This window comes from Mirounga leonina, unplaced genomic scaffold, assembly GCF_011800145.1.
Source record: "Mirounga leonina isolate KUSES-001 unplaced genomic scaffold, KU_Mleo_1.0 Mir_357, whole genome shotgun sequence".
Lineage (NCBI taxonomy): Eukaryota > Metazoa > Chordata > Mammalia > Carnivora > Phocidae > Mirounga > Mirounga leonina.
Window position 1 is genome coordinate 781,278 of NW_023270702.1, and position 23,409 is coordinate 804,686.

Below are 23,409 nucleotides of genomic sequence, written 5' to 3' on the forward strand. Positions count from 1 at the left end.
CTTGTTTTTTTGACTGTTGACTTTGGGAAGTTCTTTATATATCTTGGATATCAGCCCTTTATCTGTAATGTCATTTGCAAATATCTTCTCCCATTCTGTGGGCATCTATATCATTTTAGATTGGATAATGACTATTTGGAACTTTATGTTGTTGATGTGTTGCTTTGCTGTATTTTGTTGTCTTTATCAAAGATTGTCAGACCTTGTCCTGGGAAGTCTTTAAATATGTTGGGTTTTTTCATTCTTTTAGGGTTTATTTTTAGGCTGTTCTAGGGTTTATCTAGAGTCACCTTTACTCTAGGGGTATTTTAGCACAACTACTAAAGTGTGACTCTTGTGGGATCATCAATCAAGGTGATCAGTGAGGATTTTCCAATATAGCTTGTCAGACCCTGAATGTCTTTCTGCCCTGTATGATGTCTAGGAATTTTCAGCTACAGCTCTTTTTTGCCTGGTTTCATGAAGTTTTACCCTAAGCATATGCACAGTTTAATATCCCATTATCAACAGATAAAAAGTCACCTATATGCAGATTTTTGGAGGTCTTTATGTAGCTCCTTCCTGTCTGGTACTCTGCTCCATGAATTCCAGCTATTGTAGTCCCCTTGCTCCAATCTATGTCTCCTCAACCCAGTGTGATTCTCAGGTTCTACTTAATGGTCCTGCTCTATGCAGCTGGTCTGAAATGTGTCAAAGTCAGGCCTTCATAGGGCTCACAATTTTGTTTCTCTCTTCTAATGGATCATGGTCCAGTTCTGCCTTTTGTTCATTGTCTGAAACGGTAGTTTAGTTTTTTAATTGTTTATAGGGGGATGATAAATCTGGTCCCCGTTTTTAACTATGGCCAGGAGTATAATGCTTTCACCCCTTTTTTTAGATAAATAAACTTAGATTAGAAAGACTTAAGTAGTATAGTGATGAGGAACAAGGATTTGGGATTTAGGTTGAAATCTAAATTTTTGCTGTTAACTAGTTGTACAACCTGGGTAAATTATGTAACTTTCTGTCTTGGCTTCCTATCTTTAAAATGGATATGCTTATGTTTATGCTTATGATGATAACAACAATAAGAAAAAAGTAATATAATATTAGAAATTATTTCTTACCATTATTGTGACAATTAACTGAGATGATGAATGTGAAGTGTTTAACATAATGCCTGGCATGTAGTGAATGTTGGATATGGTGTTAGGCAACTAATGATATTGTCCATGATCACTTCAGTAGAATTCTGACTTCAAGTTCAGGAATGTAACATTGGTAGGCATGATAGATGTTTTTCCATTATTTATCAAAACTGTTTTTCTTTTAAAAAGTACCCAGACCGGAAGATATATTCAGGTCCACCCACCAGACAAATCGCCTTGAAGCAAGGACAAAGTATACTCATTTAATGAAACATGAGAAATCTAGTTTGTGTTGGTGGGGAAATTTTTAAGGAAAGATCTGTGGATAATCCATCATAAATTCTTAGCTCAGGATAACTATTATTTAATTAACCACAATGATGGATATCTTGAATATAGGTAATAATTAACAGTTTCATAGTTTTGAGACTAGGTGTCATCCAAAACATAACTTTTAAAGGACATATCCAGTTTTCTTTTTAAAACCCCATAAAATCTTGAATAATCACAAGTAGGGCTCAACAGAGAAAAATCAGGGAAAGCTAGCACGTTCATTGTTGAAGGTTCGTCCATGTCCTAAGTTGATCCTCATGATGGCAGGTAGACAAGAAATAAGACACAGATTTGTCAGATGTGTAATGGAATATTTCAGCTTAGCAAGGGGAATTTAGAAGTCTTTCTCTGCTGGCTAATCACAGCCACTGTGTCGGCCAACAACATCTGCTTATTCTCAGATGACAACAGTGCCAGTTAATTAGCTCTTGTTTATGTTTTGACTATTGATAGACTTAAATTATATTCATATTGTCATGCAGAATAAATACATAAAAAGGTTTAGCTTTGGTCTAAGTACAGCCTTTCTATTGTTGCAGTGACATTTGAGCTGTATATCAGAATAAAAAGATTATAATAAGTCAGGCATAAAAAATAGATCATCTAAATCAGATAATTAAAAAAATCTGATTAATGATAATTTTGGATTGAAAACAAAATACCCTACTTCAACAGAAGTTTTAAGTTGATTTATCAAAATGCAGACATTATCTACAAAAGAGATTGGTGCTACAAGATGCCACTAGTATCTCCGCCAAGTCTTCAATCCTCTTTTCACTTTGACTGTTTTAAAGATTTAATGCTATATTTGTTAGTATAAAGCATCTTCTTTATGGAAAATTCTTGAACTAGAACGAATTTCATTCTTTTATGACCATTAAAAAGCTTTCCTTCTTCTGATCCTTGTAAACTCTCTTCGAATAATACTTATGAAAAGTCACGTAAATGGTTTTTCTACAAGCCAGAATAACATATCACTTGCAGTAATTTAAACTGCAGAAAAGTTTGTTTCTTTGCAATACATCCTGTGTAACAAGGCTTCTGTTGAGGAGCTCAGTACAGCATTCTAGGGGTATTGGAATATTTTCCTTCTGGAGACAAATGCTCCATGGTTGGCCTCCTCCAGCCTTTGCTATTCCCATTTAAAGACTTGTAGGTTGGAGTTGATCATAGGCAAAGCATCTTTCAAGGGAAGTGTATGTATTGGATATCCTTGCTTTGTTCTCTACCTTCTTGCTTGCTTTTTTTCTGTCCCCATATCCCCCATCTCTCTTCTCAAAAAAACACAGAGACACCATTCAGTAATATAGACATGCTTGCTTGGGTGTCCTTGATTAGAAATAGTCCAGATATCAAGAAGCTAAAACCAAGATGCTTATTTATATAATTCTTAAAGCTGGAAGTTTTGAAATACACTGCAAAAAATGACATTTTAAAAAGCAGTTTTAAATACGTCATTCTGTCTCTACTACACTGCACTCACGTCACTAAGATAATTCAGCATTGAAAGCAGCTTAGGTAATCATGAAGTTGAAGAGCTGTCTGCCACTGCGGCTTTAGTTCCAAGGCTTTCCATAGAACTTCAACCAACATGACATTTTGATCCATTGTACCCAAGAAGTGGTCAAGGTTGATCAGTCAGCTTTCAACAGAAGAATTTGCTCCTGAGGGAATGGCAGCTATGATCGTATGGTATTTTTAGGAAAGTGATACACTGAGAAATCATATCACAATTATCTATTTATGAAGTGTTGGTTTCTACAAACTGGAGATTTGATGATGATGGCTAGAACAAATCATTGCATTTCTAGAAAAAAATTAAAAATGCACAGACACTGTCAACCAAATGGATTATGAAAAATCTCAATCCTGTTGTCATCTTAATGAATGCAGTAGAGAGTGTCATAAATGCCCTTACATCCTTGTCACATAGTGTGAATTACAAATAGAAAGACCAGAGAAATGGTAAACTGACTTCCTTTTCATGGAGTCTGATTTGTGAATCCTTTGTTCCTTTCTCACTTATTACAGACGCCTTTCATTAGTGAGCTCTCATATTCAGATAATCAGCCCCCAAATATTCATAATTATGCAAAGACAATATCATTGCCATTTTCACAGTCACATTATGATATTTTTAGTGAGTGGAATATAGTAATTATTTATTAAGAGTAACACATGAAAATATGAATAAAATATCTTTATGTACAAAGACGCATGGCATGATTTCTACCTAATATTTAATAATACACTTGCAAATTGTCCCTGCATTAACATAGTACAAAACAATAAATACAAACATCAGGTCATATAAGAACACCAAGAAAATAGGGAAGTCTCCATGGATAGGAACTGTCGGCTCTGGAAACTTTAAACTCAAGGGAAGATCATGTCGTCATGAACCCACCTGCCTGGGCTGTCAAGTTAGCTGCTCACAAATGTCCTTCCTAAAACTCGATCTCCTAAGGATGTTCCTAAAAAATGTAGTAATGTGCTTTTTCATGTCTCAAATGACAGGAGAGGCCCAGGCTTCTTTTAGATTCTAAGAAATTATTGCATGTCATCTGAACATCACTTTATTGGGACAGGCAACTGGCATAGACTGGAGAGCAGAACTGGAATCGGGACTGAGTCCATAAATCGAGTCTCCCTTCCTATCTCTGGAGCATAGAAGCTGAAGATTAAGCCTGTAGGGGGGGAAAAAAAGTTCAGATTCCAAGAAAGTGAAGAAGTAGAGATGCTGGAGGGGCCATTTCTTGTTCAGAAATGTTAGGAACTTGCTGAATTTCTTCCACCCAGTAGAATCACTTGACCATTTCACAAGCACTTCAAACTCAACATGTCCCAAAGGAAAACACACTACAGTGGCCCCACCCCAACCCCCATTCGTGGTTTTGTTTCTCCTTATTTCAGCTACTTGCAGTCAACCTTGGACTGGAAGCAGATGATCCCCCTGCTAACCTATTGATCAGAAGGTCAATAGTAGCCCGAGGCTATGTCACGACACCTACCTCAGTCACCTTCATCTCATCAAGCAGGCATTTTATCACCTCACATCATCATAAGAAGGGTGAGGACAGTACAATAAGATATTTGGAGAGGGAGAAAAACCACATTCACATAACTTTTATTACAATTTATTTTTATAACTGTTTTATTTTGGTATTAGTTATTGTTGTTAATCTCTTACTGTGCCTTATTTGTAAATTAAACCTTATCATAGGTATGTGTGTATAGGAAAAATCATAGTATGTACAGGGTTTAGTACTATCCATGGTTTTAGGCATCCACTGTGGGTCTTGGAACATGTGTACTGCCTGCCAAACCTGTTCCTTCTCACCGCACAATTCTAATCTTTGCTGTAACCTCCATGGTCCACCTAGGCGCTCATGCTGGAAATGTGGACATATCTATACTCCTAATCTTCCTCATTCCCCAATGCACACATTCAATCAATCGTGACCTCTGGAGAAGTTTACATTCCAGACATTTCTTTATTCCATTCTGCCTCTTCATCACCATCTCTACTGTACCTGCAGAACTGGTGAAGCATGTGTGCTTTACTTAGGGAATATTGCAACAGTTTTTTTAACTTCTCTGCTTCCAGTCCTACTCCTCTTGAATTAATCTTTATTAAACACTCAGTGATGTGTCTTCAGCACAAATCTCATCATATTCCTCTTCTGATTAAAGTCCTTAACTCTACCCTATCATTAATGGGACACAGTTCAAAGTCTGTTGTTTGGGGTGATAATGTGAATAATGAAGACATTTATTGGCAACTTTTATGCTTTGCTGCTGTGTGCTTATGAGGGGAAAGCATGAACAGACAAATCTCTACTTCTCCTTCACAAGAAGGAGAGAAGGAGAGCCAGGGCTTTGTTTTATGACTTTGGGGTTTTCTTCTTTGCAGTGCAGAAACAACTTTCTCTGTTGACCCCACAAGGAGCAGGAGATGGAGGCTTCTGTGCCTAAGTGGAAAAGGGGAAGTGGCCAGACCTGACAGGGGTAAGATGTTGCCCTGCTGTTGATGGTAGGACTGGCAGTTCCCAAGAGTCTGGGTGGGGTGGGCCTGGTCCCAGGGGTGGAGACCTGCACCCTGCTCTTTTATGGAATGGTTGGTGGAGGCAGGGACTTTGGTAGGGATGGTTAGTCACACTTCTGCTTTGCGTGGGGTAAAGCTGGACCCTGGCTGCCATGGTGGGGAGTGGTTTAGAGATCAGGGAGTGGCCACAGGATCCATGTCAAGTTTAGTCTATGGAAAGGATCATAGAACAGAGTATTTCTGATGTCCTCCCAGAGTATCTGCAACTGACAAATGGTCCAGTTTATGCTAGGGCATGGTGTAGCTCTAGAAGGAGCTCAATGATCATGCAGAACAGACCCTCTCTCAAATTTGGAACTGATTTCCTGGATATTTTACATCAAAGTTTGCAGGACCGGGTGTCTCCCAAAATGAGTAAATGTCTGCATGACATTAATGAAGGGGAAAGGAATCTCATTTTATTCTACTTAGAAAAAGTATTTTATTCTCGTTTTCTGCAGCCCTTGATGATTTACCATGGAAAACAAGACCTCCCATGATCTTGTGCCCTCTACTGCTTCAGCCCCATTTTCTAGCCTTTCTGACATTGAACTGTATCCTCTAGGCCAGTGCATCTCAAACTATGAATGGTGAGGACTAGATTTTTTTTAATTTCTAATCAGCTGCAAAATGATATTTAAGAAAATACAATAACATGAATAGAATGTTGCAACAATATCAGATTGCTATGATTTTTAAAGGCTTGTATTCAGTTTCTATACTTAATCTCACCGTAGAACAGTATTAACAGTTCACTGACTGAGCAGCAGATGTGCATAGCACAGCCCTAGGCCCACCAATTGTTTCTGATTTCTTTCATATACATGCAGTTTCTTATCTTACAAGTCTCAGCTCAAATGCCATCTTTTCTAAGCAATTAGCCATTAAATTCAAGGTACCATGTCTAACTTTATATACCACTATTTTATTATTTACCATATTAAAGTAAAATTATCTTCCTTATGTGTATTTCTCTTCACTTCTATAAGCCCCCTGTGGACAGCAACATGTCATGTCCCTGTTTATACTTGGTCTCATACTTGGCAAAGAGCAGGATCTCTGTCACTTTTTGTTCAACTGACCCAGACTCTTTTGTAGGTGAGTTCCCAGGTGAAGTCAAGAGTTTGTAGCACAGACCATCTAGGTAAACACCTGGATTTATGTGAGTAGGCTAATGCTCATGATTAATACTATATTGATTATTTTTTTCAAGGATCAGCAAGTAATATGGGAACAAAGTGACATTTTCATCAGAGTATACTCCACATTGATAATCTTTTTTCAAGAGATGGCATTTGCTTCATTAATGATTTTTTTTCATTAGTTGGAAGTTTCGATTTGAAAGTACCAATATCAGTATTTGCTTCCTTTCCAATGTTATAATCTCTCTAAACTTAGTGTATTGTCTTCAATAATGATAGTGCATGACTTTATGGTTACTGAATGTTTCACAACTTTAAAATTTTATAAATTTGTGATGTTTGTAAAGAATAAATGATCATTTTTATAATAAAGTATCATAATAGATTCTTTAACACTGACAACACTTTATAAGCAAAGAAGCAAAATGGTCTTAAAAGAGAAGATCTTCCTGTCGTAAGTTTTACAGATGTGGGGCCCAGTGCAAAGCATTATTAAGAATTTAGTTTAGGGCCATAACAAGGATGAGAAAATAGATCTCTTCCATGATGTTTTCTTTTTTTAGCCCCTGCTGTTTTTTCTTAAAATGTAAGAAAAATAATTGAAAAACATGTTAAACTCTTCTGGAAGTTCACAAAAATGCTTTTAAGTTATCATGGCACCATTGAGAAATGACAGAAGTTGAGTGAATTGTATCTGGGAGAAAACTGAAAATGGGTAACGTTCCATACTTCTGAGGGTCTGTGGGATGAGATTTTCATCTAAGCCACTGGTCTATCCAGACTATTGGTTCTTGATCTGAAACTCCCTTTGCTTTTTTTTTTTTTTTAAGATTTTATTTAATTATTTCAGAGAGAGAGAGAAAGGAAGAGAGAGAGAGAGAAAGCACAAGCAGGGTGGAGCAAAAGAGGGAGCAGCAGGCTCCCCGCAGAGCAGGGAGGCCGATGCAGGACTCGATGCGGGACTTGAGCCCAGGACCCTGGGATCATGACCTGAGCCAAAGGCAGATGCTTAACCGACTGAGCCACCCAAGCACCCGCTCCCTTTGCTTCTTAAACTGTCAGGAGGCTTGGAACAGAATGGAGAGAGAGCCTGCTGGTGAGGGAGCAAGCAGGTTACAGTAGCTCTCTCCTTTCCTATAGCACAGAATTGGTTGTGGACCAATCAAATGCTTTCTGTTCAGTTTTAAAATTGTCCCCTCCCCCATTTAACATATACCTTGGACATGTTTGCATGTAATTAAAAATTGTCTTGAGAATTACTTTTGCTAAGTTATATAATGTCAGTGATAGGATGAAGCATAATTTACTTGAAATTTCCATACCATTAGACATGTAAATTGTTTCTAAATGTTCGCTACTATTCTTTGTATATTAACGTTTAATCACACTTCAAATAATGTCCTTATGAAAGTTTCCTAAAAGTGAAGTTACTAGGTGACAAATGTGAATATTTTAAGTCCTTTGGTGAAAATACTACCAAAATGTTCTTCAGAAAGATTAATCTAATTTATACTTTAAAATGCAGCATATGATATTATTTGCTTCACCAGTATAACTTTTAAAAATTAGGAAAAAAAAGTTTAAGTAAATTGAAGGTTATAATTTTTTTGATCTTAATTCACATTTTTTTATTATTATAGTAACTCTTCTGTAATTTTATATTACCATTTCTATTTCCTCCTCTATGAATTGCCTGTTCCTGGCCTTTGTTCATTTTTCTGCTTCCTAATATGTATAAATGTCTTTGGTATATTTAAGATATTAGTTAAGTGGTCTTATATTTATGCCAAACATTTTCTCAATTTGTTTTTTGTTTCATAATTTTCTTTATGATAATTTTTTTTTTATATTTGGACATTTTAAGTCATGACATAATAGAGTTCCTATCTTTTCCATTGGATTTCCTTACATTGTTTACATTTAAAAAAATTTTTAATCAGTTACTTAATAAAACATACATATTTTTCTTTTACTCTTTCTTTCTCTTTTTCTGTACTTAGTTCTTTATATATCTTTTTCCATATAGACATTATTAGCTAATGTCCCCACCTCCACACTCATTATGGACCAATTTGTTCATTTATTGGCATCAATAAAAAAAAATGTACTTTGCCTGCTCCACACTTTTGCATAGAAAGTCTGTCTTTGTGACAGCATATCAATTCCTTTAGCTATGTTATCCTTACCACTCCTTGTCATAAGAGAATTAATCTCAGAAGAAAATAACAGCACATTTGCATGATAAATGAGCCACAAATATATATAGAAATGCATATTACTGGGGCGCCTGGGTGGCTCAGTTGGTTAAGCGACTGCCTTCGGCTCAGGTCATGATACTGGAGTCCCAGGATCAAGTCCCAGGATCGAGTCCCGCATCGGGCTCCCTGCTCGGCGGGGAGTCTGCTTCTCCCTCTGCCCCTCCCCCCTCTCATGTGCTCTCTCTCTCTCATTCTCTCTCTCAAATAAATGGATAAAATCTTAAAAAAAAGAAAAAAAAAGAAAAGAAATGCATATCACTAATATATTTCTAATCTTTGATTCTGGTGGCCTTCAAAACTTAACATGAATTATTTTTACGTTAATAGCTATTTTGGAGGTGGTACCAGCCAGTAGTTGGGACCAAACTGAATTATACAGGGAAAGTTTAAGCTAAAATAATCCTTTTCTTATTCTTAAAAATTATGATCCCTAAATGGAGCAATGCATCTGCAGTGAAAAGATAATATTTTTTGAAACCCTTATCAATCTTCCTCTTGTTGGTATAAAAGTGTCAGAGATTTTAGAATCTGTTCGAATTGATGCATCAGTATCAATCATGTTCACATAACTTTTAATTTTTTTCTCTAATTATTATCTTATTTCTTATATGTGATTTCATGTTTCCACTAGGCAAAGCTTTGCAGAGGGCAAAGATCATAGATCATAAGTATTTTGGAAGTCTTGTCTGCCCTGCCAAATCACATTAAATATAATGCTCTGCACAAAATAGAGGATCAATATATGAAGCACCGAGCATTAAACTATTCTGGAATTGGATTTTGAGATGAAAATTTTTAACGCTGTGAACTTCCGTATTAGTGTTTGCGGTTGCATACAGATCCAGACTTCTCAACTTCTATTCCCAAATCTTCTAGTTCTGATGACTATATTCCTATTTATTCTGAATCTCTGAGTTGATATCTGATTTCTCATTAATAACCTAGAAAGTCTACTCATTGGTTACTACATTCAAAGTATGATGATTGCCAAGAGAAATATACTGAAAATATACTGAAAAAAAGTATCTTGTTATGTAATTCCAAAATTACACAGAAGAGCAACAAAAGCTACTTATTTGTGCAAATTAAAAGACATGAAATTAAAGGCTAGGCATATTTTTTAAAGTACAAAAAATGGAAAGGAATGGGAAGTGGACAGTAATTATCTCTGTATAGTTTTTCTTTCTGACTGAAAAGAAGACTTTGTCTTCCTCCAAATTGGATGATTAGTCACTAAGAGTTAAGCATTTTGATAATTTAGAAAGCACCTTTTTACTAGCCACAAGGTTGCCAAGAAACCATAGTGGGTATGCAAGAAAGCTTTCCATGTCCTAGGTAGGTTTGGACCACTTGTCTCAGCAAACTTCTTAAATTTCTCAACTTCTCAAACTTTGCATCTAAAAGTGTCCATAGCAAAAGGATAGGCAGACTCTCAGATTCCTCTCATTCTAATCCATCTTAAAGGCTAGAAAGGGATAGGATTGTGATCCTGGTGCTCACATCTGGATGCCCCTGCTCTGTCTCCATCTCCTGCTACTGGCCAGAGAAGCATGGCAGGCATCGTTTACTCAACAAGCACTCTCTACGCATCTGTAACAGCACTGTATTAGAGGTTGGGTAGTAGGCATAGGGAGTGGATGAAACAATAATGTTCCTCCCTCTGGACACTACTCAGAGTGCCTACCAGTGTGGTCAGGTCAATTCTGGGCACATACATATTGATTTGGTTTTTTGCTTTTTTTTACTCTTAGTTGCCAAAGGGTAAATTCTTCTGCAAGTTCTAAAAAGCATCGAACACTAATTGTGAGGGCACTTAATCAATGCTTCTTGTGAAAACTAAATTAAAATCAGAAGAAGACCTTACCCAATTCTAGGAAAGCAAAAGACAATCCCATGCTAAACCGAGAGGGTTAATTCCACAACGCAAGAACCTGGCTTGAGCTGTTTTACTGAAATAAAAAAATATATCTGCATTGCATTGACTCCTGGTCAAAGCGGAAGACGTGCAGAATAACAGTGTTGCTCGTAACCATAGTTTTGGGAGATTTCAATTATTTATTGATTCACAATTGCTGTAATGACATTGTTCATTTGCATCTGTTCTCATAGAGACATTGGCCGGCTCTGTCCCTCAACTAGTTATACAGCAACATTATGCCCCTGTGACCTGCTGGGCGTAAGAAACCCCAGCTGAGACTTCCTTTTTGGATCACCTTGTTTGAGGTGCTTTGTGTACACATCCACGGTTCCTGCATCCACAGAGAAAGTATATCCTGGTATAGTCTTTACAGAGGGAGGACAGATGGACCTCCTGCCCGCCTCCTCGGAACCCCTTGCCCTGAACCTGCCTTTGGCTGTGATGCCTATCCTTACTTCAGTGCAGCTGCTGTATCATATCTTTTTCCTGCAATGAACTGAAAATTTGCAAGCATTGTCATTCTGGGTCCTCCGTTAGCAATAGAACCAACCCTGTCTAACCGCCACTGTTAGTGTGTATATACTGACTATAAAGGCAAACTGCATTTATATGAAAGCATTACCAACAGGCAGAATAAACTGTGTCATTTCTGAGGTAGGCAAGGCAACTGGAAGAATCTTCTACAGCCCCCAATATACGCATTTCTCTGGCAAGTCTTCTTAGAGTTTGTTGTTAGACAAATGGACAATGGTTTCCCTGACACAAACCATTAACTTTCCAGCTTATAAAAGTCTTTTGAAATAATCTAAGCTGCAGCCCTCTAACAAAGCAGGTACTAATGAGCATCTCAGTGAATGAAATTAAAAAAACAACAACAACAACTTACATATTTATTGCCCAGGTGTGGGGAGGATTCATCAAGCTGTCAGTTCTTGGATTTTCCTTGTGCAGAGTGCTCACCTACAAACAGAAGATATATGTTGATCTATAAGCTTGGAGGGTGAATAAGGGTGAAAATAAAGTTTCTTAGCTTGTTTTTTATTTTCCCAGGGAAGTCCAATTTCCCTGCAAGAATGTCATGAGAGCCACACCTTGTCTCTTGGTATTGCCTGGAAATTGTTCAGCAAGGTTTATGAGCTTTTTTCCACCATCATCTGTTTTCACCCTAAAGGAGCAATGCTGACTAACTCCCTGGGAGTGGGGTGTGTGTGTGTGTGTGTGTGTGTGTGTGAGTTAACAAGAGAGGCACCCTAGAGAATGAGGTATAGATTTTTGCTTTTTCCCAGAACCTAAGCAAAACTATGTTATATGTTTAAACTGCCATTTTATCAGGAAGCCATCCTAAGGTACTCTGTTTAAATAATTGAGTGAGAGCTTTGTGAAAATGAATTTAGAGGCCAAGATGAAACTTTTGGTGATATACAGAGCAGCACAAGGGGTATTACTCAAAATAACATGTTATTCCATCTGCCAATATAAATATTGCCCTAGGCTGATGGGAAGCTGAAGATCCCAAGTGTTTTTATAAGCCCCTGAATCCATGATCAACACATTTCACACTACGTGTGTCTTTCAGATAGATTCAAATATCAACATCAGTCACACTATCCTAAAGCAGTATGGGGCAAAGTTTCTGGCTTTGAGAATAAATGTCACTGTTCTGCTCCAGGTTTTATCTGTCATTTAGAAACCTGTTTCTGGGAACTCTGTTGATGTCACCTGTTACCAGCACTATCATGGTGATAATAAATAGTGCCAGAGACCAATGAGGAGAACAAACCTGGGACGCCCTTAAGAACCCCTTAGTGCTGTGCTCTGAGAGATGCCGGGCATAGAGCGACCGGGCATAGAGCGACAGTCCTCCCAGCCGCCTTCCAGAACAACTTTTTGCTCACTATCATTATTTTGCAGAAAGCACAGCACTTCCTGGAATCCACGGCTATGAAGTACAGGAATAAGAAGTGAAAAAAAATAGACACTTATTGAACCCCTACTGTTTGTCAGAGTCCTCTAAAGCAAATCATACGAAAATCATTCTGATACTTAATATCTCCTTCCAAGTGCTGTCTAATTGGGAATAGAAAATATGAGAAAGATTCAATCACAATATGAATCCAATAAGTTATAATAATGATGTCTATATTAAAAGCAAATGAAACTCATACCTAGATAAAAAACAACTGGAAAGAAATACACCAATGCCAATAGTGATGGCATTGTGTTGGATTTCATGAGTAATTTTTAATTCTTTTTTATTCTCTAGTTTTCCCTATTCTTTATTATGCATAATGTGGTCTAATATTAAAATGGCGGTATAAGTTATGAAGAGATATTACAAGACAGTGATACATGTTGATTTGCCAAATGAAAAAATAAGTTCAGAAAAGGGAAAGACCATGTACACCGAAGACAGTCAGGGAAGCTTTGGTGGAAATTTAGGGAATGGCCAAACACTGAAGGGCTGAAGCTGATCTGTGTATGACTTTCTAAATCTTTTGATCTTTTTGCTCATCTTCACACTTCACATTTCTTTTGTTATTTGTAAAAATAAATAAGCAAAAAAAAGTGACTGTACATTTAATAATTACCATAACATACTAATTAGTATTAGCATACTAATAATATACTAATAATGTATAATTACCATAATGGTGAAGTGGTGGAGGGGAAAGAGAGACAAAAGGGACCAAGGCACCATCTCTTCCTTCAAAAGAGCTTGAGTTCAGCAAGGAAGACAGGGGTCAGAGATGAATGGTGTCTGGAGAATATGAGTTAGTAAGTGGTTCACAGACTGAACAAGGGAAAAGGCCTTTGTAGACATGCTGAAGTGTTTGAACTTCATCTTAGGTAATACAAACTTACCAGTTTTCTAAACAGAGGAATATTATAATGAATTCGGATCTGCTTTTTCTTCTTCCAAGTGGTTCAAAATCAAGTAGTGCTTTAAAACTAAATTCAAAGATACTATGCTTTGTTTCTTCTGTGAAGTTATGTATTCTTTAATTATTTTAAGCAATTTTTCTTCATAATTCTTATAGTCTTTGATATTAAAAATAAGACAACATATATTCACTTTCTGAGATGTGCATTAAGTGGGAATCATGTTTAAAATACATCATTGTCACATACATGTTTTGCAGTCAATCATGGTGATGTTTAACTGAGCAAGATTTCTTACTAAAGTTGAATGGGATCTTGTATGTTCTCATAAAGGACTCCTCGATCTACCATGTTTGGTGCTTATTTGTTTCTGAAAGCAGATTCCTATTGTACTCTAGCAACCTTTTTCCTTCACATTAAAGAAAACTCCTAATTTAAATAATCAAATTTTAAACATTTATGGGTTACATTTTCAGCAGAAGAACCCGCTTGAGAGAGAACATACTTGAAGAAAGCAAGGAATGTGCATGGATAAATACCATGACCTAATCAGAGGAAACTTTGGAGTAAGGAACTATCTTATTAGGAGAAAATGATCAGAACAAAAACCATGGCTCTTGGAGGCTTCTGGAAACCCAGAGACTTTAGCATCCACTGGCATTTCCCCTAAAGGTGGGTTGCTGTAGAGCTCTGTTTCCTTGGAAACATGATTTATTGACCTCCAAAATGGCACAATTTATTCTGAGATACAATACCAGAGCTTATAAATTAAAGTACTGACTAATCCAATGAGTTCTTATGGCCACTGAATCTCAAATTTCATTTTGTTACCACTTAGGCACATTAACATTGCATTTCTTAGGCCATAGCAAATAACATAAAATGTAACAATCATCAATTCTGAGTGGTAGGTAGTCAGATATTTGTTCTATCAGATTCTTTTCTGTATTTCTAAAAATTATTATATAGGAGATAGTGGAAAATTGAACTAAGCCTGTGTTTTTATATCAAACTTACTCATTTCAGATTTTATTCTTGTTATATTTTAGGGAAAATGTCATGGTTGTGCAAAAGATGTTTAGGTAAAATAACTATAACAATGTAACTTCTGTTGAGTGTAGTGAGCATAGTTTTATTTAAAAAAGCATATTTGAATACATTTAAAAGGAAGCGAGAGAGATTTGTTGATGAGTGTTTCAGGAAACAGACTTTAGTAAAAATTGTAGTATAAACAACATTTGGAGATCATTATGTTTTAGCTTATTAATTCTAGACTATTGAAACTACCCTGAATGAGCAATTGCAGTTTTGCCCTATCACCAAATATCTTCCATAGTAATCAGCTAGGTTGACCATTGAGAGATTATCTCATTAAAAGAGGTATGATTCCTAAGTTGAGGTTGGCAGATATAAAAAGACCAGGGAATAGATTTTATTATTTTCATGATGATATTTCCTCCTTAGCCCTGTGACCTGAAAATGTACTTATGATGAAAAGGAATCTTAGAGAATTAAGGGTCTTCTTAACTATCCCCCATAGTCTACTTCACTTGTTACCGCAGTGACTATGGGAGTGGGAGAAACCAGTTTATGTAGAATTTTCCCTGGGCCTTAAAGAAGACTCAGATATTAAATTTGCAACCAGGAAACAAGGTTCTCTGGAAATTTCCTACCCCCAAGTGTCAAATCGGGTGTCAGTTGTCATTTCCCTGGTAGAAATGGGCAGTAGGGCAGGTGGTCCTAATCCCAGCCCTCTCCTCACAAGGATAACCAGGGGCTCCTACATGGACCCAGGGGCTCCCATAGCTCAGAGAGCCTGGGAGCTGCAGAGTGTTTTGTTAAATCCTCACCAGAGTAAGGAGAACGCATGAAATTATTGTGATGCTGATTTGCAAGCCACAGGCAGAGTCTGAGAACTTTTCTTGGCAAATCGTGTGGTCACCTTCAGGATCCTTACTTAAGACTAGTTCACATGTAAGCTGCTCCCCCCTGACCCAGTAAAATAGGCTTAGCAATTTAGTCAAGACTGGTGAATAGTCGGGGGAAACCTGTAAGTGGTTTACAATTATCCTATGAATGAATTTTACTCCTTTGCCCATTCAGATAGTTACCTCCAAGAGAACTGTGTGGGAATAAAGGGAATGTGTGCATCAAAGAGTAGAAGAGATACAAGAATGAAGAAGGTCTCTCGTAAGGGAAAATGACTCTCACGAGGGGCCTGGGCACGTCTCTGCAGATTCTGGGTACCCTCAGTTTTCAAGGCTTCTGCCTGCATGTTGTAGTTTGTTCTCGTTAGAATTTCCCACCTGAAGTTGGGACCACATTAAACCTTTGATATCTTGCTCTTGAATTGGGACAATACTGATTGCTTTTTGTTTGACAAAATTGTTTTTTGCTACATATGTACAGCGGAGCTTATTATTCAATAGCTCTCACCTGACATACCATCTGTATTCTGTGACTATTTTGTATAGGTAAAATGGGGGACTGAATATTGTAAATGTTCCCATGTAACTTGGTATTTAAATTAGATCCACATGGATTGTTTTCTAGAGCGAATAATTATTTTTTATATATCTGTTTTGTAATATTGAGGTTTTAAATCTTTGGTCTACTCAAAAGAAGAAAAAAAATCTGTGCTTTTTCATTTTTAAAAGCTACCTGGCACCTCATTTTTCATTATGATTCATGATGCAGATATAATTCATACAAATCACACCTATATTTTGAAAAACTTACACATTTCAAATCCAATTTAAAAACATAAGAAATTGGGAAAAAAAATGTAAATTTTATCAACAAGAGATTGTGTTTTCTCCTCATTGGGAAGCTCAATTAAAATTGTATGAAATGATACAAAGTAGGATTTACATTTTACCTGATGAATCCTGGTTCCAGTTGACTATAGATAGCTGTTACCAAAAATGAAACAGCAACAGCAATAATAAAAACCATGTAGTACATTTAATGTTCTTTCTGCTACTACCGCAGAGTAGAACATGTCTTGAGTTACCACCCCTTCTTTGGAACATATTCATATTATAAAAAGCAACCTCTAGAAGTACAATAGTCTAATGATCTTACCAAAAAACAATATTTCTAGGACTCATCTTCTCCGTATAGGAGAATTTTGCATTGTGGGGGAGTCACTAATTGTCTATTTCTAAAGAAATTATGCTTTTTGGTTGTGTTTCACCTGGACAAAATCCAAGTTAGAATTTGAAATAACCATTTTCAGCTAATCCACAATCTGGGAGCTTACCTGACTCATGAGAAATTGTCTTAACAGTGAGAAGCTTCACACTCTCTTTATCGGACTGAGGTCTATTTGGAACAGAAAACATAAGTCAACACCACCGTAATTAGCATTGTCTGTCTGTGAAAAAAATTATACATGGTATAAATGGAAGATACTCCAGCATATATATATATTTTTACGTGTTTCTATGGCAAAACCTGTGTCTTTTTACGTGCAGACATATATATACTTTTATAGCACTTTCTACTTCTAGAATCCAGCCAATAAGTTCCTGTCACACTGTTAAGCAATGATAGATAAATCAAACACAAAAACGGGTCATGTGAAACACTGCTCACAAGGTCCATGTCGCACAGGTCTCCAGTCCTGAATTATGAAAGGGAAGACAGAGGGATGTTTCCAAGCCTTCAGGGCTAATGCTGAGTTCTGGGGATATCCCTTTTCATGAGGGCCTAGATACTGCAGTAAAGTGTCTGAGCTGTCCATTCGAACCAGGAATTCCCACCTATCCTTTCTCAGATTCTAAACAGTTTCAAATCCAGATTACTTTACTTGGACATCTCAAGAGACACTATTTCTAACAAAGAAGGATAGATGACCTAAGGATATTATTTTTAAAGTCCACTATCTGATGAACATACAAAAACAGCTACATAAAGGCAGGCTGCAAATTCGGGCCAACAAAGAAGTTTTAACTACAAAACTTGTTTTTGACATTAAAACAATTGTTTCTTTATAGAACCTTGATTGTAATAGCTGGCTGGATTGGTAACAACTACTTTTTTGTTTTAATAAAGTCAAAATAGAATAAACCATCTACTGCTAAGATAAAGCCACCTTAGAGCTGTCTCAAGATGCAGGCAAGATTATTCCCTGTGATAAACATACTGAAAATTTCACTGGGAAAACTATTTTAAAACTCTAGGTATGTTTTCTATGAGATATTTCCTTATAGTTATTTATATTCATTCTTCTGTCTTTGCATTTCATCTTTATTTTTATTTTTATTTATTTATTTTAGAGAAAGAGAGAGAGAGAGCACAAGTGAGGGTAGGGGAAGAGGGAGAGGGGGAGAGAGAATCCCAAGCAGACTCCCTGTTGAGCGTGGAGCCCACAGGGCTTGATCTCTCGACCCTGACACCATGACCTGAACTGAAGTCAAGAGTTGGACGCTTAACTGACAGCCACCCAGGCACCCCTGCATTTCACCTTTTGATTTCCCATTTTACTACCTTATCTAAGCTTAAGAATAATCTTCCTTTTTAGTTGTTGGAATTCCTCTGTTGATTCAGAGAGAGTACTGACAAACAGCCAAACCCTGCTTCTTGTGCTTTTTACACAAATTCTTCAAAAAAACAAACCCAAAAAAGTATAAGTAGAAGATTAATTTTTTTTCCCTATATAAATGGGCGTCAGAGTTTCTGGGGAAAAAAATGATGAGGCTACTTACTGGTCATTTCCATTTTCCGGTGTGCCTAGGGGAGGAGAGAATAGTTATTAAAGCTGTGAGAAGCCTGGTTATAAAAACAAACAAACAAAAACAACCCCAAGACCCCTGCTACTTTCTGTGCAGAGATGTTTATAAAGCCATTTTGTAACTTTTTTATCTCCCCTGCAGCCCCACTGGCCTTTTTATCAGATATGGTTCCTATTATTCCTCAGGTATGACTGATACATTCATGGGATAGTCCTAAGTAGGCCAACTCCGCTGAATTTAGTTCCGGACTAATTTTAATCTTATAGTTTCATATCGCTATGTGAAACTACTATCCATTATCACACATCCCACAGACACCAGAAAATGTCTTAGCTTATTTCAGTATCTCTGAAAAAAATTTTCCTCAAAGTATCGAATTACCTTTTTATACCAGAGAATTGAATTTTTGGCTCTCCTTTATACACTGCTCTTTCTGGAGACACAAATCACTGTATTTGTGGTGAACAACAATGTAGACGTTATTTCTAATTGCATCTGGAGCCCACTGATTCGGCCTCTCAAAAGTGCTCTGCAAAATGTCACTGAGGCTACTAACTGTAACTAATGTTTTGTTCGTTTTGCTGGGCTGCTCCACCAGGGTCTGGTAGAAGATATTTGGGGTGTAGAGTGAGAATTCAGAATGATTCATTTCGCACAAACCCTTGGACATTAGGGAGGATATGTTGGTGGTCAAACCTTGCATCATTAATCTGTGGCGCATCAGGCAAACTAATGTAATTGCTTGGGGTCCCCCTGTTCTGTTCCCAATTTTGCTGTGGTTTTCTTCCATCGCTACTCAACTTTTGCCTCTTGGATTTCCTTTCACCTCTAATGTAGCCCTTGTCATTGGGATGTGCCCTTGAAATATAATTCCCTGGCGGTGATCATCATTGTTTTATAAAGAGTTTGATTTCCACTAATATTTTGGCTACTTCTATTTCTGTCACCTTGGCAAAGATAAGCCATCATGACTCTTAATCCCTAGGACTTAACTCATGGCACCATATGTTGTTCACCAACTCGATCTAACTTTGTCTTCCCAACATCAGTAGGATTTTAGCAGCATTTTTTATTCCTATTTTAAGTGTTATGTATGATATCACTCGTGATGCTCATAACCCTGTTTCAGAATGAGTTGATACTTCTTTGCGTGCCTGTTCTAATATTTTTCCTTAGAACACTGCAATATGGGTTCATTAGCAAAGAGATGCATACCAACAGACTATCTTCTACATATATGCTGTTCTTCCTTGGGTTAAAGCTCAGACCACTGTCAACATTATCTAGGTAAGCTTAATTTCATACCGCAATCTCTGATTCATATTGTCTTCCACAAAGCAGAGAGGGTTTACAAGTTTTCTGAACTTGATGAAGTCTCACCCACATACTTGAAAAGAGATTAACTATGGGTGTCTAATGGTGCTAATTTAAAAACAATTCTGTAAAATTCTGTTTGGAAAGCAAAGTTAACAATAACCAAATAGATTTGGATAATTGTATAATTGCTGAACTTTGTTATAAAGTATTATATGCCTCCACAATAACTCTCCATAGCGGTAGGGATTTTATATATTTTTCCCTGAATGATCCAATTCATCCAATTCATCTTCTTTAATAGAAAATGTCAACTTTTCAAATAACTTATTTGCAAATGTTCTTATGCAAAGCAGTCTTTCAGTACAGGATATTTTTAAAAATGGATTTAGCACATTAATTTTTTTTTACCTATCCTACATATTCAACACCCACAGGCTTCACCTTGGAATGGTCGATTTCCCATAAAAGATAGGATTGGTGGTTTAGAGACTTAGAGAAATTAAACTGATTTATAAAATTGCTATTTCCCCTCTGGAAATTGACTAAGGAAACATATTTCAGACATTATTAAGAAGTTTATTCACTAACTCCCAAAGGGAAAGGCATTTATTTGTTTTCTGCTTATTTTCCAATAAGAGCTAAAATCAACACTACTGGTTTTTTGTGTGACTTTGTCTTGTACTGTCACGCTCCTGTCCTGAACTTTGTGCCGTGCATGGTCAGGGATTGGCCGTAGGAACAGCATCCCTTGGTATCCTGGGGGCACACTGTTCATGGGGTAAAGAAGAGTGTGGCTTGCATATCTTCTAAAATTAATCAATTTGGGGGCACCTGGGTGGTGCAGTCTGTTAAGCATCTGACTCTTGGTTTCGGCTCAAGTAGTGACCTTAGGGTCGTGAGAACGAGCCTTATGACAGGCTCTGCACTCAGCACAGAGTCTGCTTGAGATTCTCTCTCTGCCCCTCCTGCTCATGCTCTCTCTCTCTCTCTCTCAAATAAATAAATATATATATAAAAAAATAAAGATAAAAATAATCAGTTTTTACTTCTTAACAGGAGATGAGACCTAGGTGGTATTCTTGTTAGTGAAATATTTAGAATTGAAGTGAAGAAAAGGAAGGTTCTATTTTATTGGAAATTTAAAAATTTATTTTGACAAGCATCTAGTAAGGTTCTGCTATATATTATGCACAATGCAATATGAACACTATGTGGTTTGTGACTTGGAGGGCTTGCCTGATGTTATGGACTGTTTCTGTCCTCCTAAAATTCATCTGTTAAATCTTTTTTTTTTTTTTTTAAGATTTTATTTATTCATTTGAGAGAGAGAATGGGAGAGAGAGCACGAGAGGGGGGAGGGTCAGAGGGAGAAGCAGACCCCCTGCCGAGCAGGGAGCCCGATGAGGGACTCGATCCCGGGACTCCAGGATCACGACCTGAGCCGAAGGCAGTCGCTTAACCAACTGAGCCACCCAGGCGCCCTCATCTGTTAAATCTTAATGCCCAATGGGATGATATTAGGAGATGGAACATTTGGAAGGGCATTAAGTCATGAGGGTGGAGTCCTCACGAATGGAATTCGTGCCCTTATAAAAGGGACCCCAGGGAGCTCTCCTGTCCCCTCTGCCACGTGGAGACGCGGCGAGAGCGTGGCTGTGTAGACAGCAGGAAGAGTGCCCTCGTCCGACACCAGACGTGAGGACGCCTTGATTGGACTTCTCAGCCTCCAGACCATGAGAAATGTTCGTCGTTGAAGCCACCCGCCCAAGGAATTTTCTGTGATCGCACCCCCAGTAGAACTAAGACCCATCTTGCAGGGGCAGCGGGCACTGGAGAAGTAACTCTACGATCACGTGATGAATAATATCACAAAATTCTGTGCGATTAGAAGAAAACACTCTATTCTTCTTAAGGGGATGGTGTGTTATAGAGAGATACTCTCAGTCGCTGTGTGAACTAGATCTTTCATGGATAGATTGGAGATTGGTCATGTTATAAAAGTTAAGTGGTGAGCGAGATGTTCTAGGCGAGGGAATAGCACGGATGAAGGCACGGGGACGTGACACTACATCACACAGCCAGGGCTCGGGTCTGGAATAGAAAGATAGGTCAATGTTTAAGACAAGAGAGGGGAATGCCAAGCCATGGGAACTGAAGGTGCTTCCAGAGAAGCTCAAGTATCTGGGATGGAAAAAAGACTGAATGAAGACTTTAGGAAATCTGAATAAGGTAGGGATTTAGCTAATAACAATGCGTCAATATGGTTAATTAATTGTGACAGATATAGCAATACTACTGTAAGATATTAATAATAAGGGAAACAGGGTGGTGTATGGGAACTCCCTAACTATCCCTGTCACTTTTCTGTAAATCTGTCTATTTTAAAATAAAAAAAAATTATTTAAAAAAGAATAAAAATATAATGCCATTATGGAAACCATAAATATTTAAGAGGAGGGAGAAGATGAAACCGCAAAGAGAGAGAAAAAAATAAAAAAGAAAAACAGAGTGAGGATGTAAAAGAGAGCGGTGCGATTAATTAATTAAGTAGTTAAAAAATTAATTACTTTTAGTTTCAGGGGTAGAATTTAGAGATTCATCACTTCCATACATCATCTGATGCTCAGCACCAGCATGCCCTCCTTCATCCCCGTCACCCATTTCACCCATCCCCCCCCCAGCATCTCTCAGTTTGTTCTCTGTAGTTGAGAGCAGCGGTGCTATTTTAAAGAAAAGAGGAAAGACTTTAAACGTCACTGGAGAGATTAAGGAGGATAAGAAAGAACTGTCAAGCTAAAAGCCCACTAAAAATCGCAATCATGTTCAATCCTGAGCAGCTGAATCAATTAGCAGAACACACAGCCACGGAAGACACCTTCCTTGGAAGGAAGCTGTGCCTCCCAGGAGGGCCGAAGTCATAGAACGCTCTCCCTGAGATTGTGGGCCCCTCAGCTAAATTCTTAGCAACGCTTACCTCTATTCTCTGTCACATGCAAGTGGAAAAATTCTTCACTACAGTTAAGGTGTGTCGTTTTATGCCTCCGTCATACCATAATCCCCTGGCCACTCACAAAACGGGGGTTATTTCATGAAAAAGAATCTGTCCATATTTGGTAATATCTGCCACTAGCAGGTAATCCTCACCCCTTACATTCATCAGCATTCAGTGGGTTTCTCTGCCCCTTCTCCTCTATTTCTGTGATCAGGCAATAGGGCATTTTATTTCTTTCTGTAATCCTCCTCTCCCCTTGAGTTTAAATTTGAGTTTAGATTGAACATATATTCACCTTTCAGAAAACAAAATGAAACAAAACCCTGTTACCTACCTGGGTCTGTCTTCCAGCACATTCGATACAAACCCACAAGAACAAATGCAGAAAGTGTCACTACAATCAAAGCAATCACCACTGGCAAAATAATACCTAAAAAGTATTGAAGACGTTGTCAATTAGAGTGGCTATTGAATTTAACCGTAAAGAATTTACAGAGCAAAGGCACGCATGCATCCTCCCTTCTTCAAACATCACTCTATTAAACATACTATATTTTCAGCAAAGAAGATTTATCTGATTCAGAGGTTTTACTCTAGTTGTCATTTCTGACGGATCCACTTG

General features: G+C 37.5%; 1 protein-coding gene across 1 annotated transcript in view; it reads right to left on the reverse strand.

Annotated features, from left to right (window-relative positions):
• Positions 1 to 2,716: 2,716 nt before the first annotated feature.
• The window catches only part of EMCN (endomucin), a 95,870-nt gene continuing 75,177 nt past the window's right edge, over positions 2,717 to 23,409 (reverse strand). The window contains exons 8-12 of the mRNA XM_035030161.1: positions 23,122 to 23,217; positions 18,452 to 18,476; positions 17,005 to 17,066; positions 11,749 to 11,822; positions 2,717 to 4,147 (exon numbers count right to left, since the gene is read on the reverse strand). Of these exons, the coding sequence (XP_034886052.1) occupies positions 11,788 to 11,822; positions 17,005 to 17,066; positions 18,452 to 18,476; positions 23,122 to 23,217 (218 nt within the window). The 3' untranslated portion in view covers positions 2,717 to 4,147; positions 11,749 to 11,787. The remainder of the gene's footprint in view (positions 4,148 to 11,748; positions 11,823 to 17,004; positions 17,067 to 18,451; positions 18,477 to 23,121; positions 23,218 to 23,409) is intronic.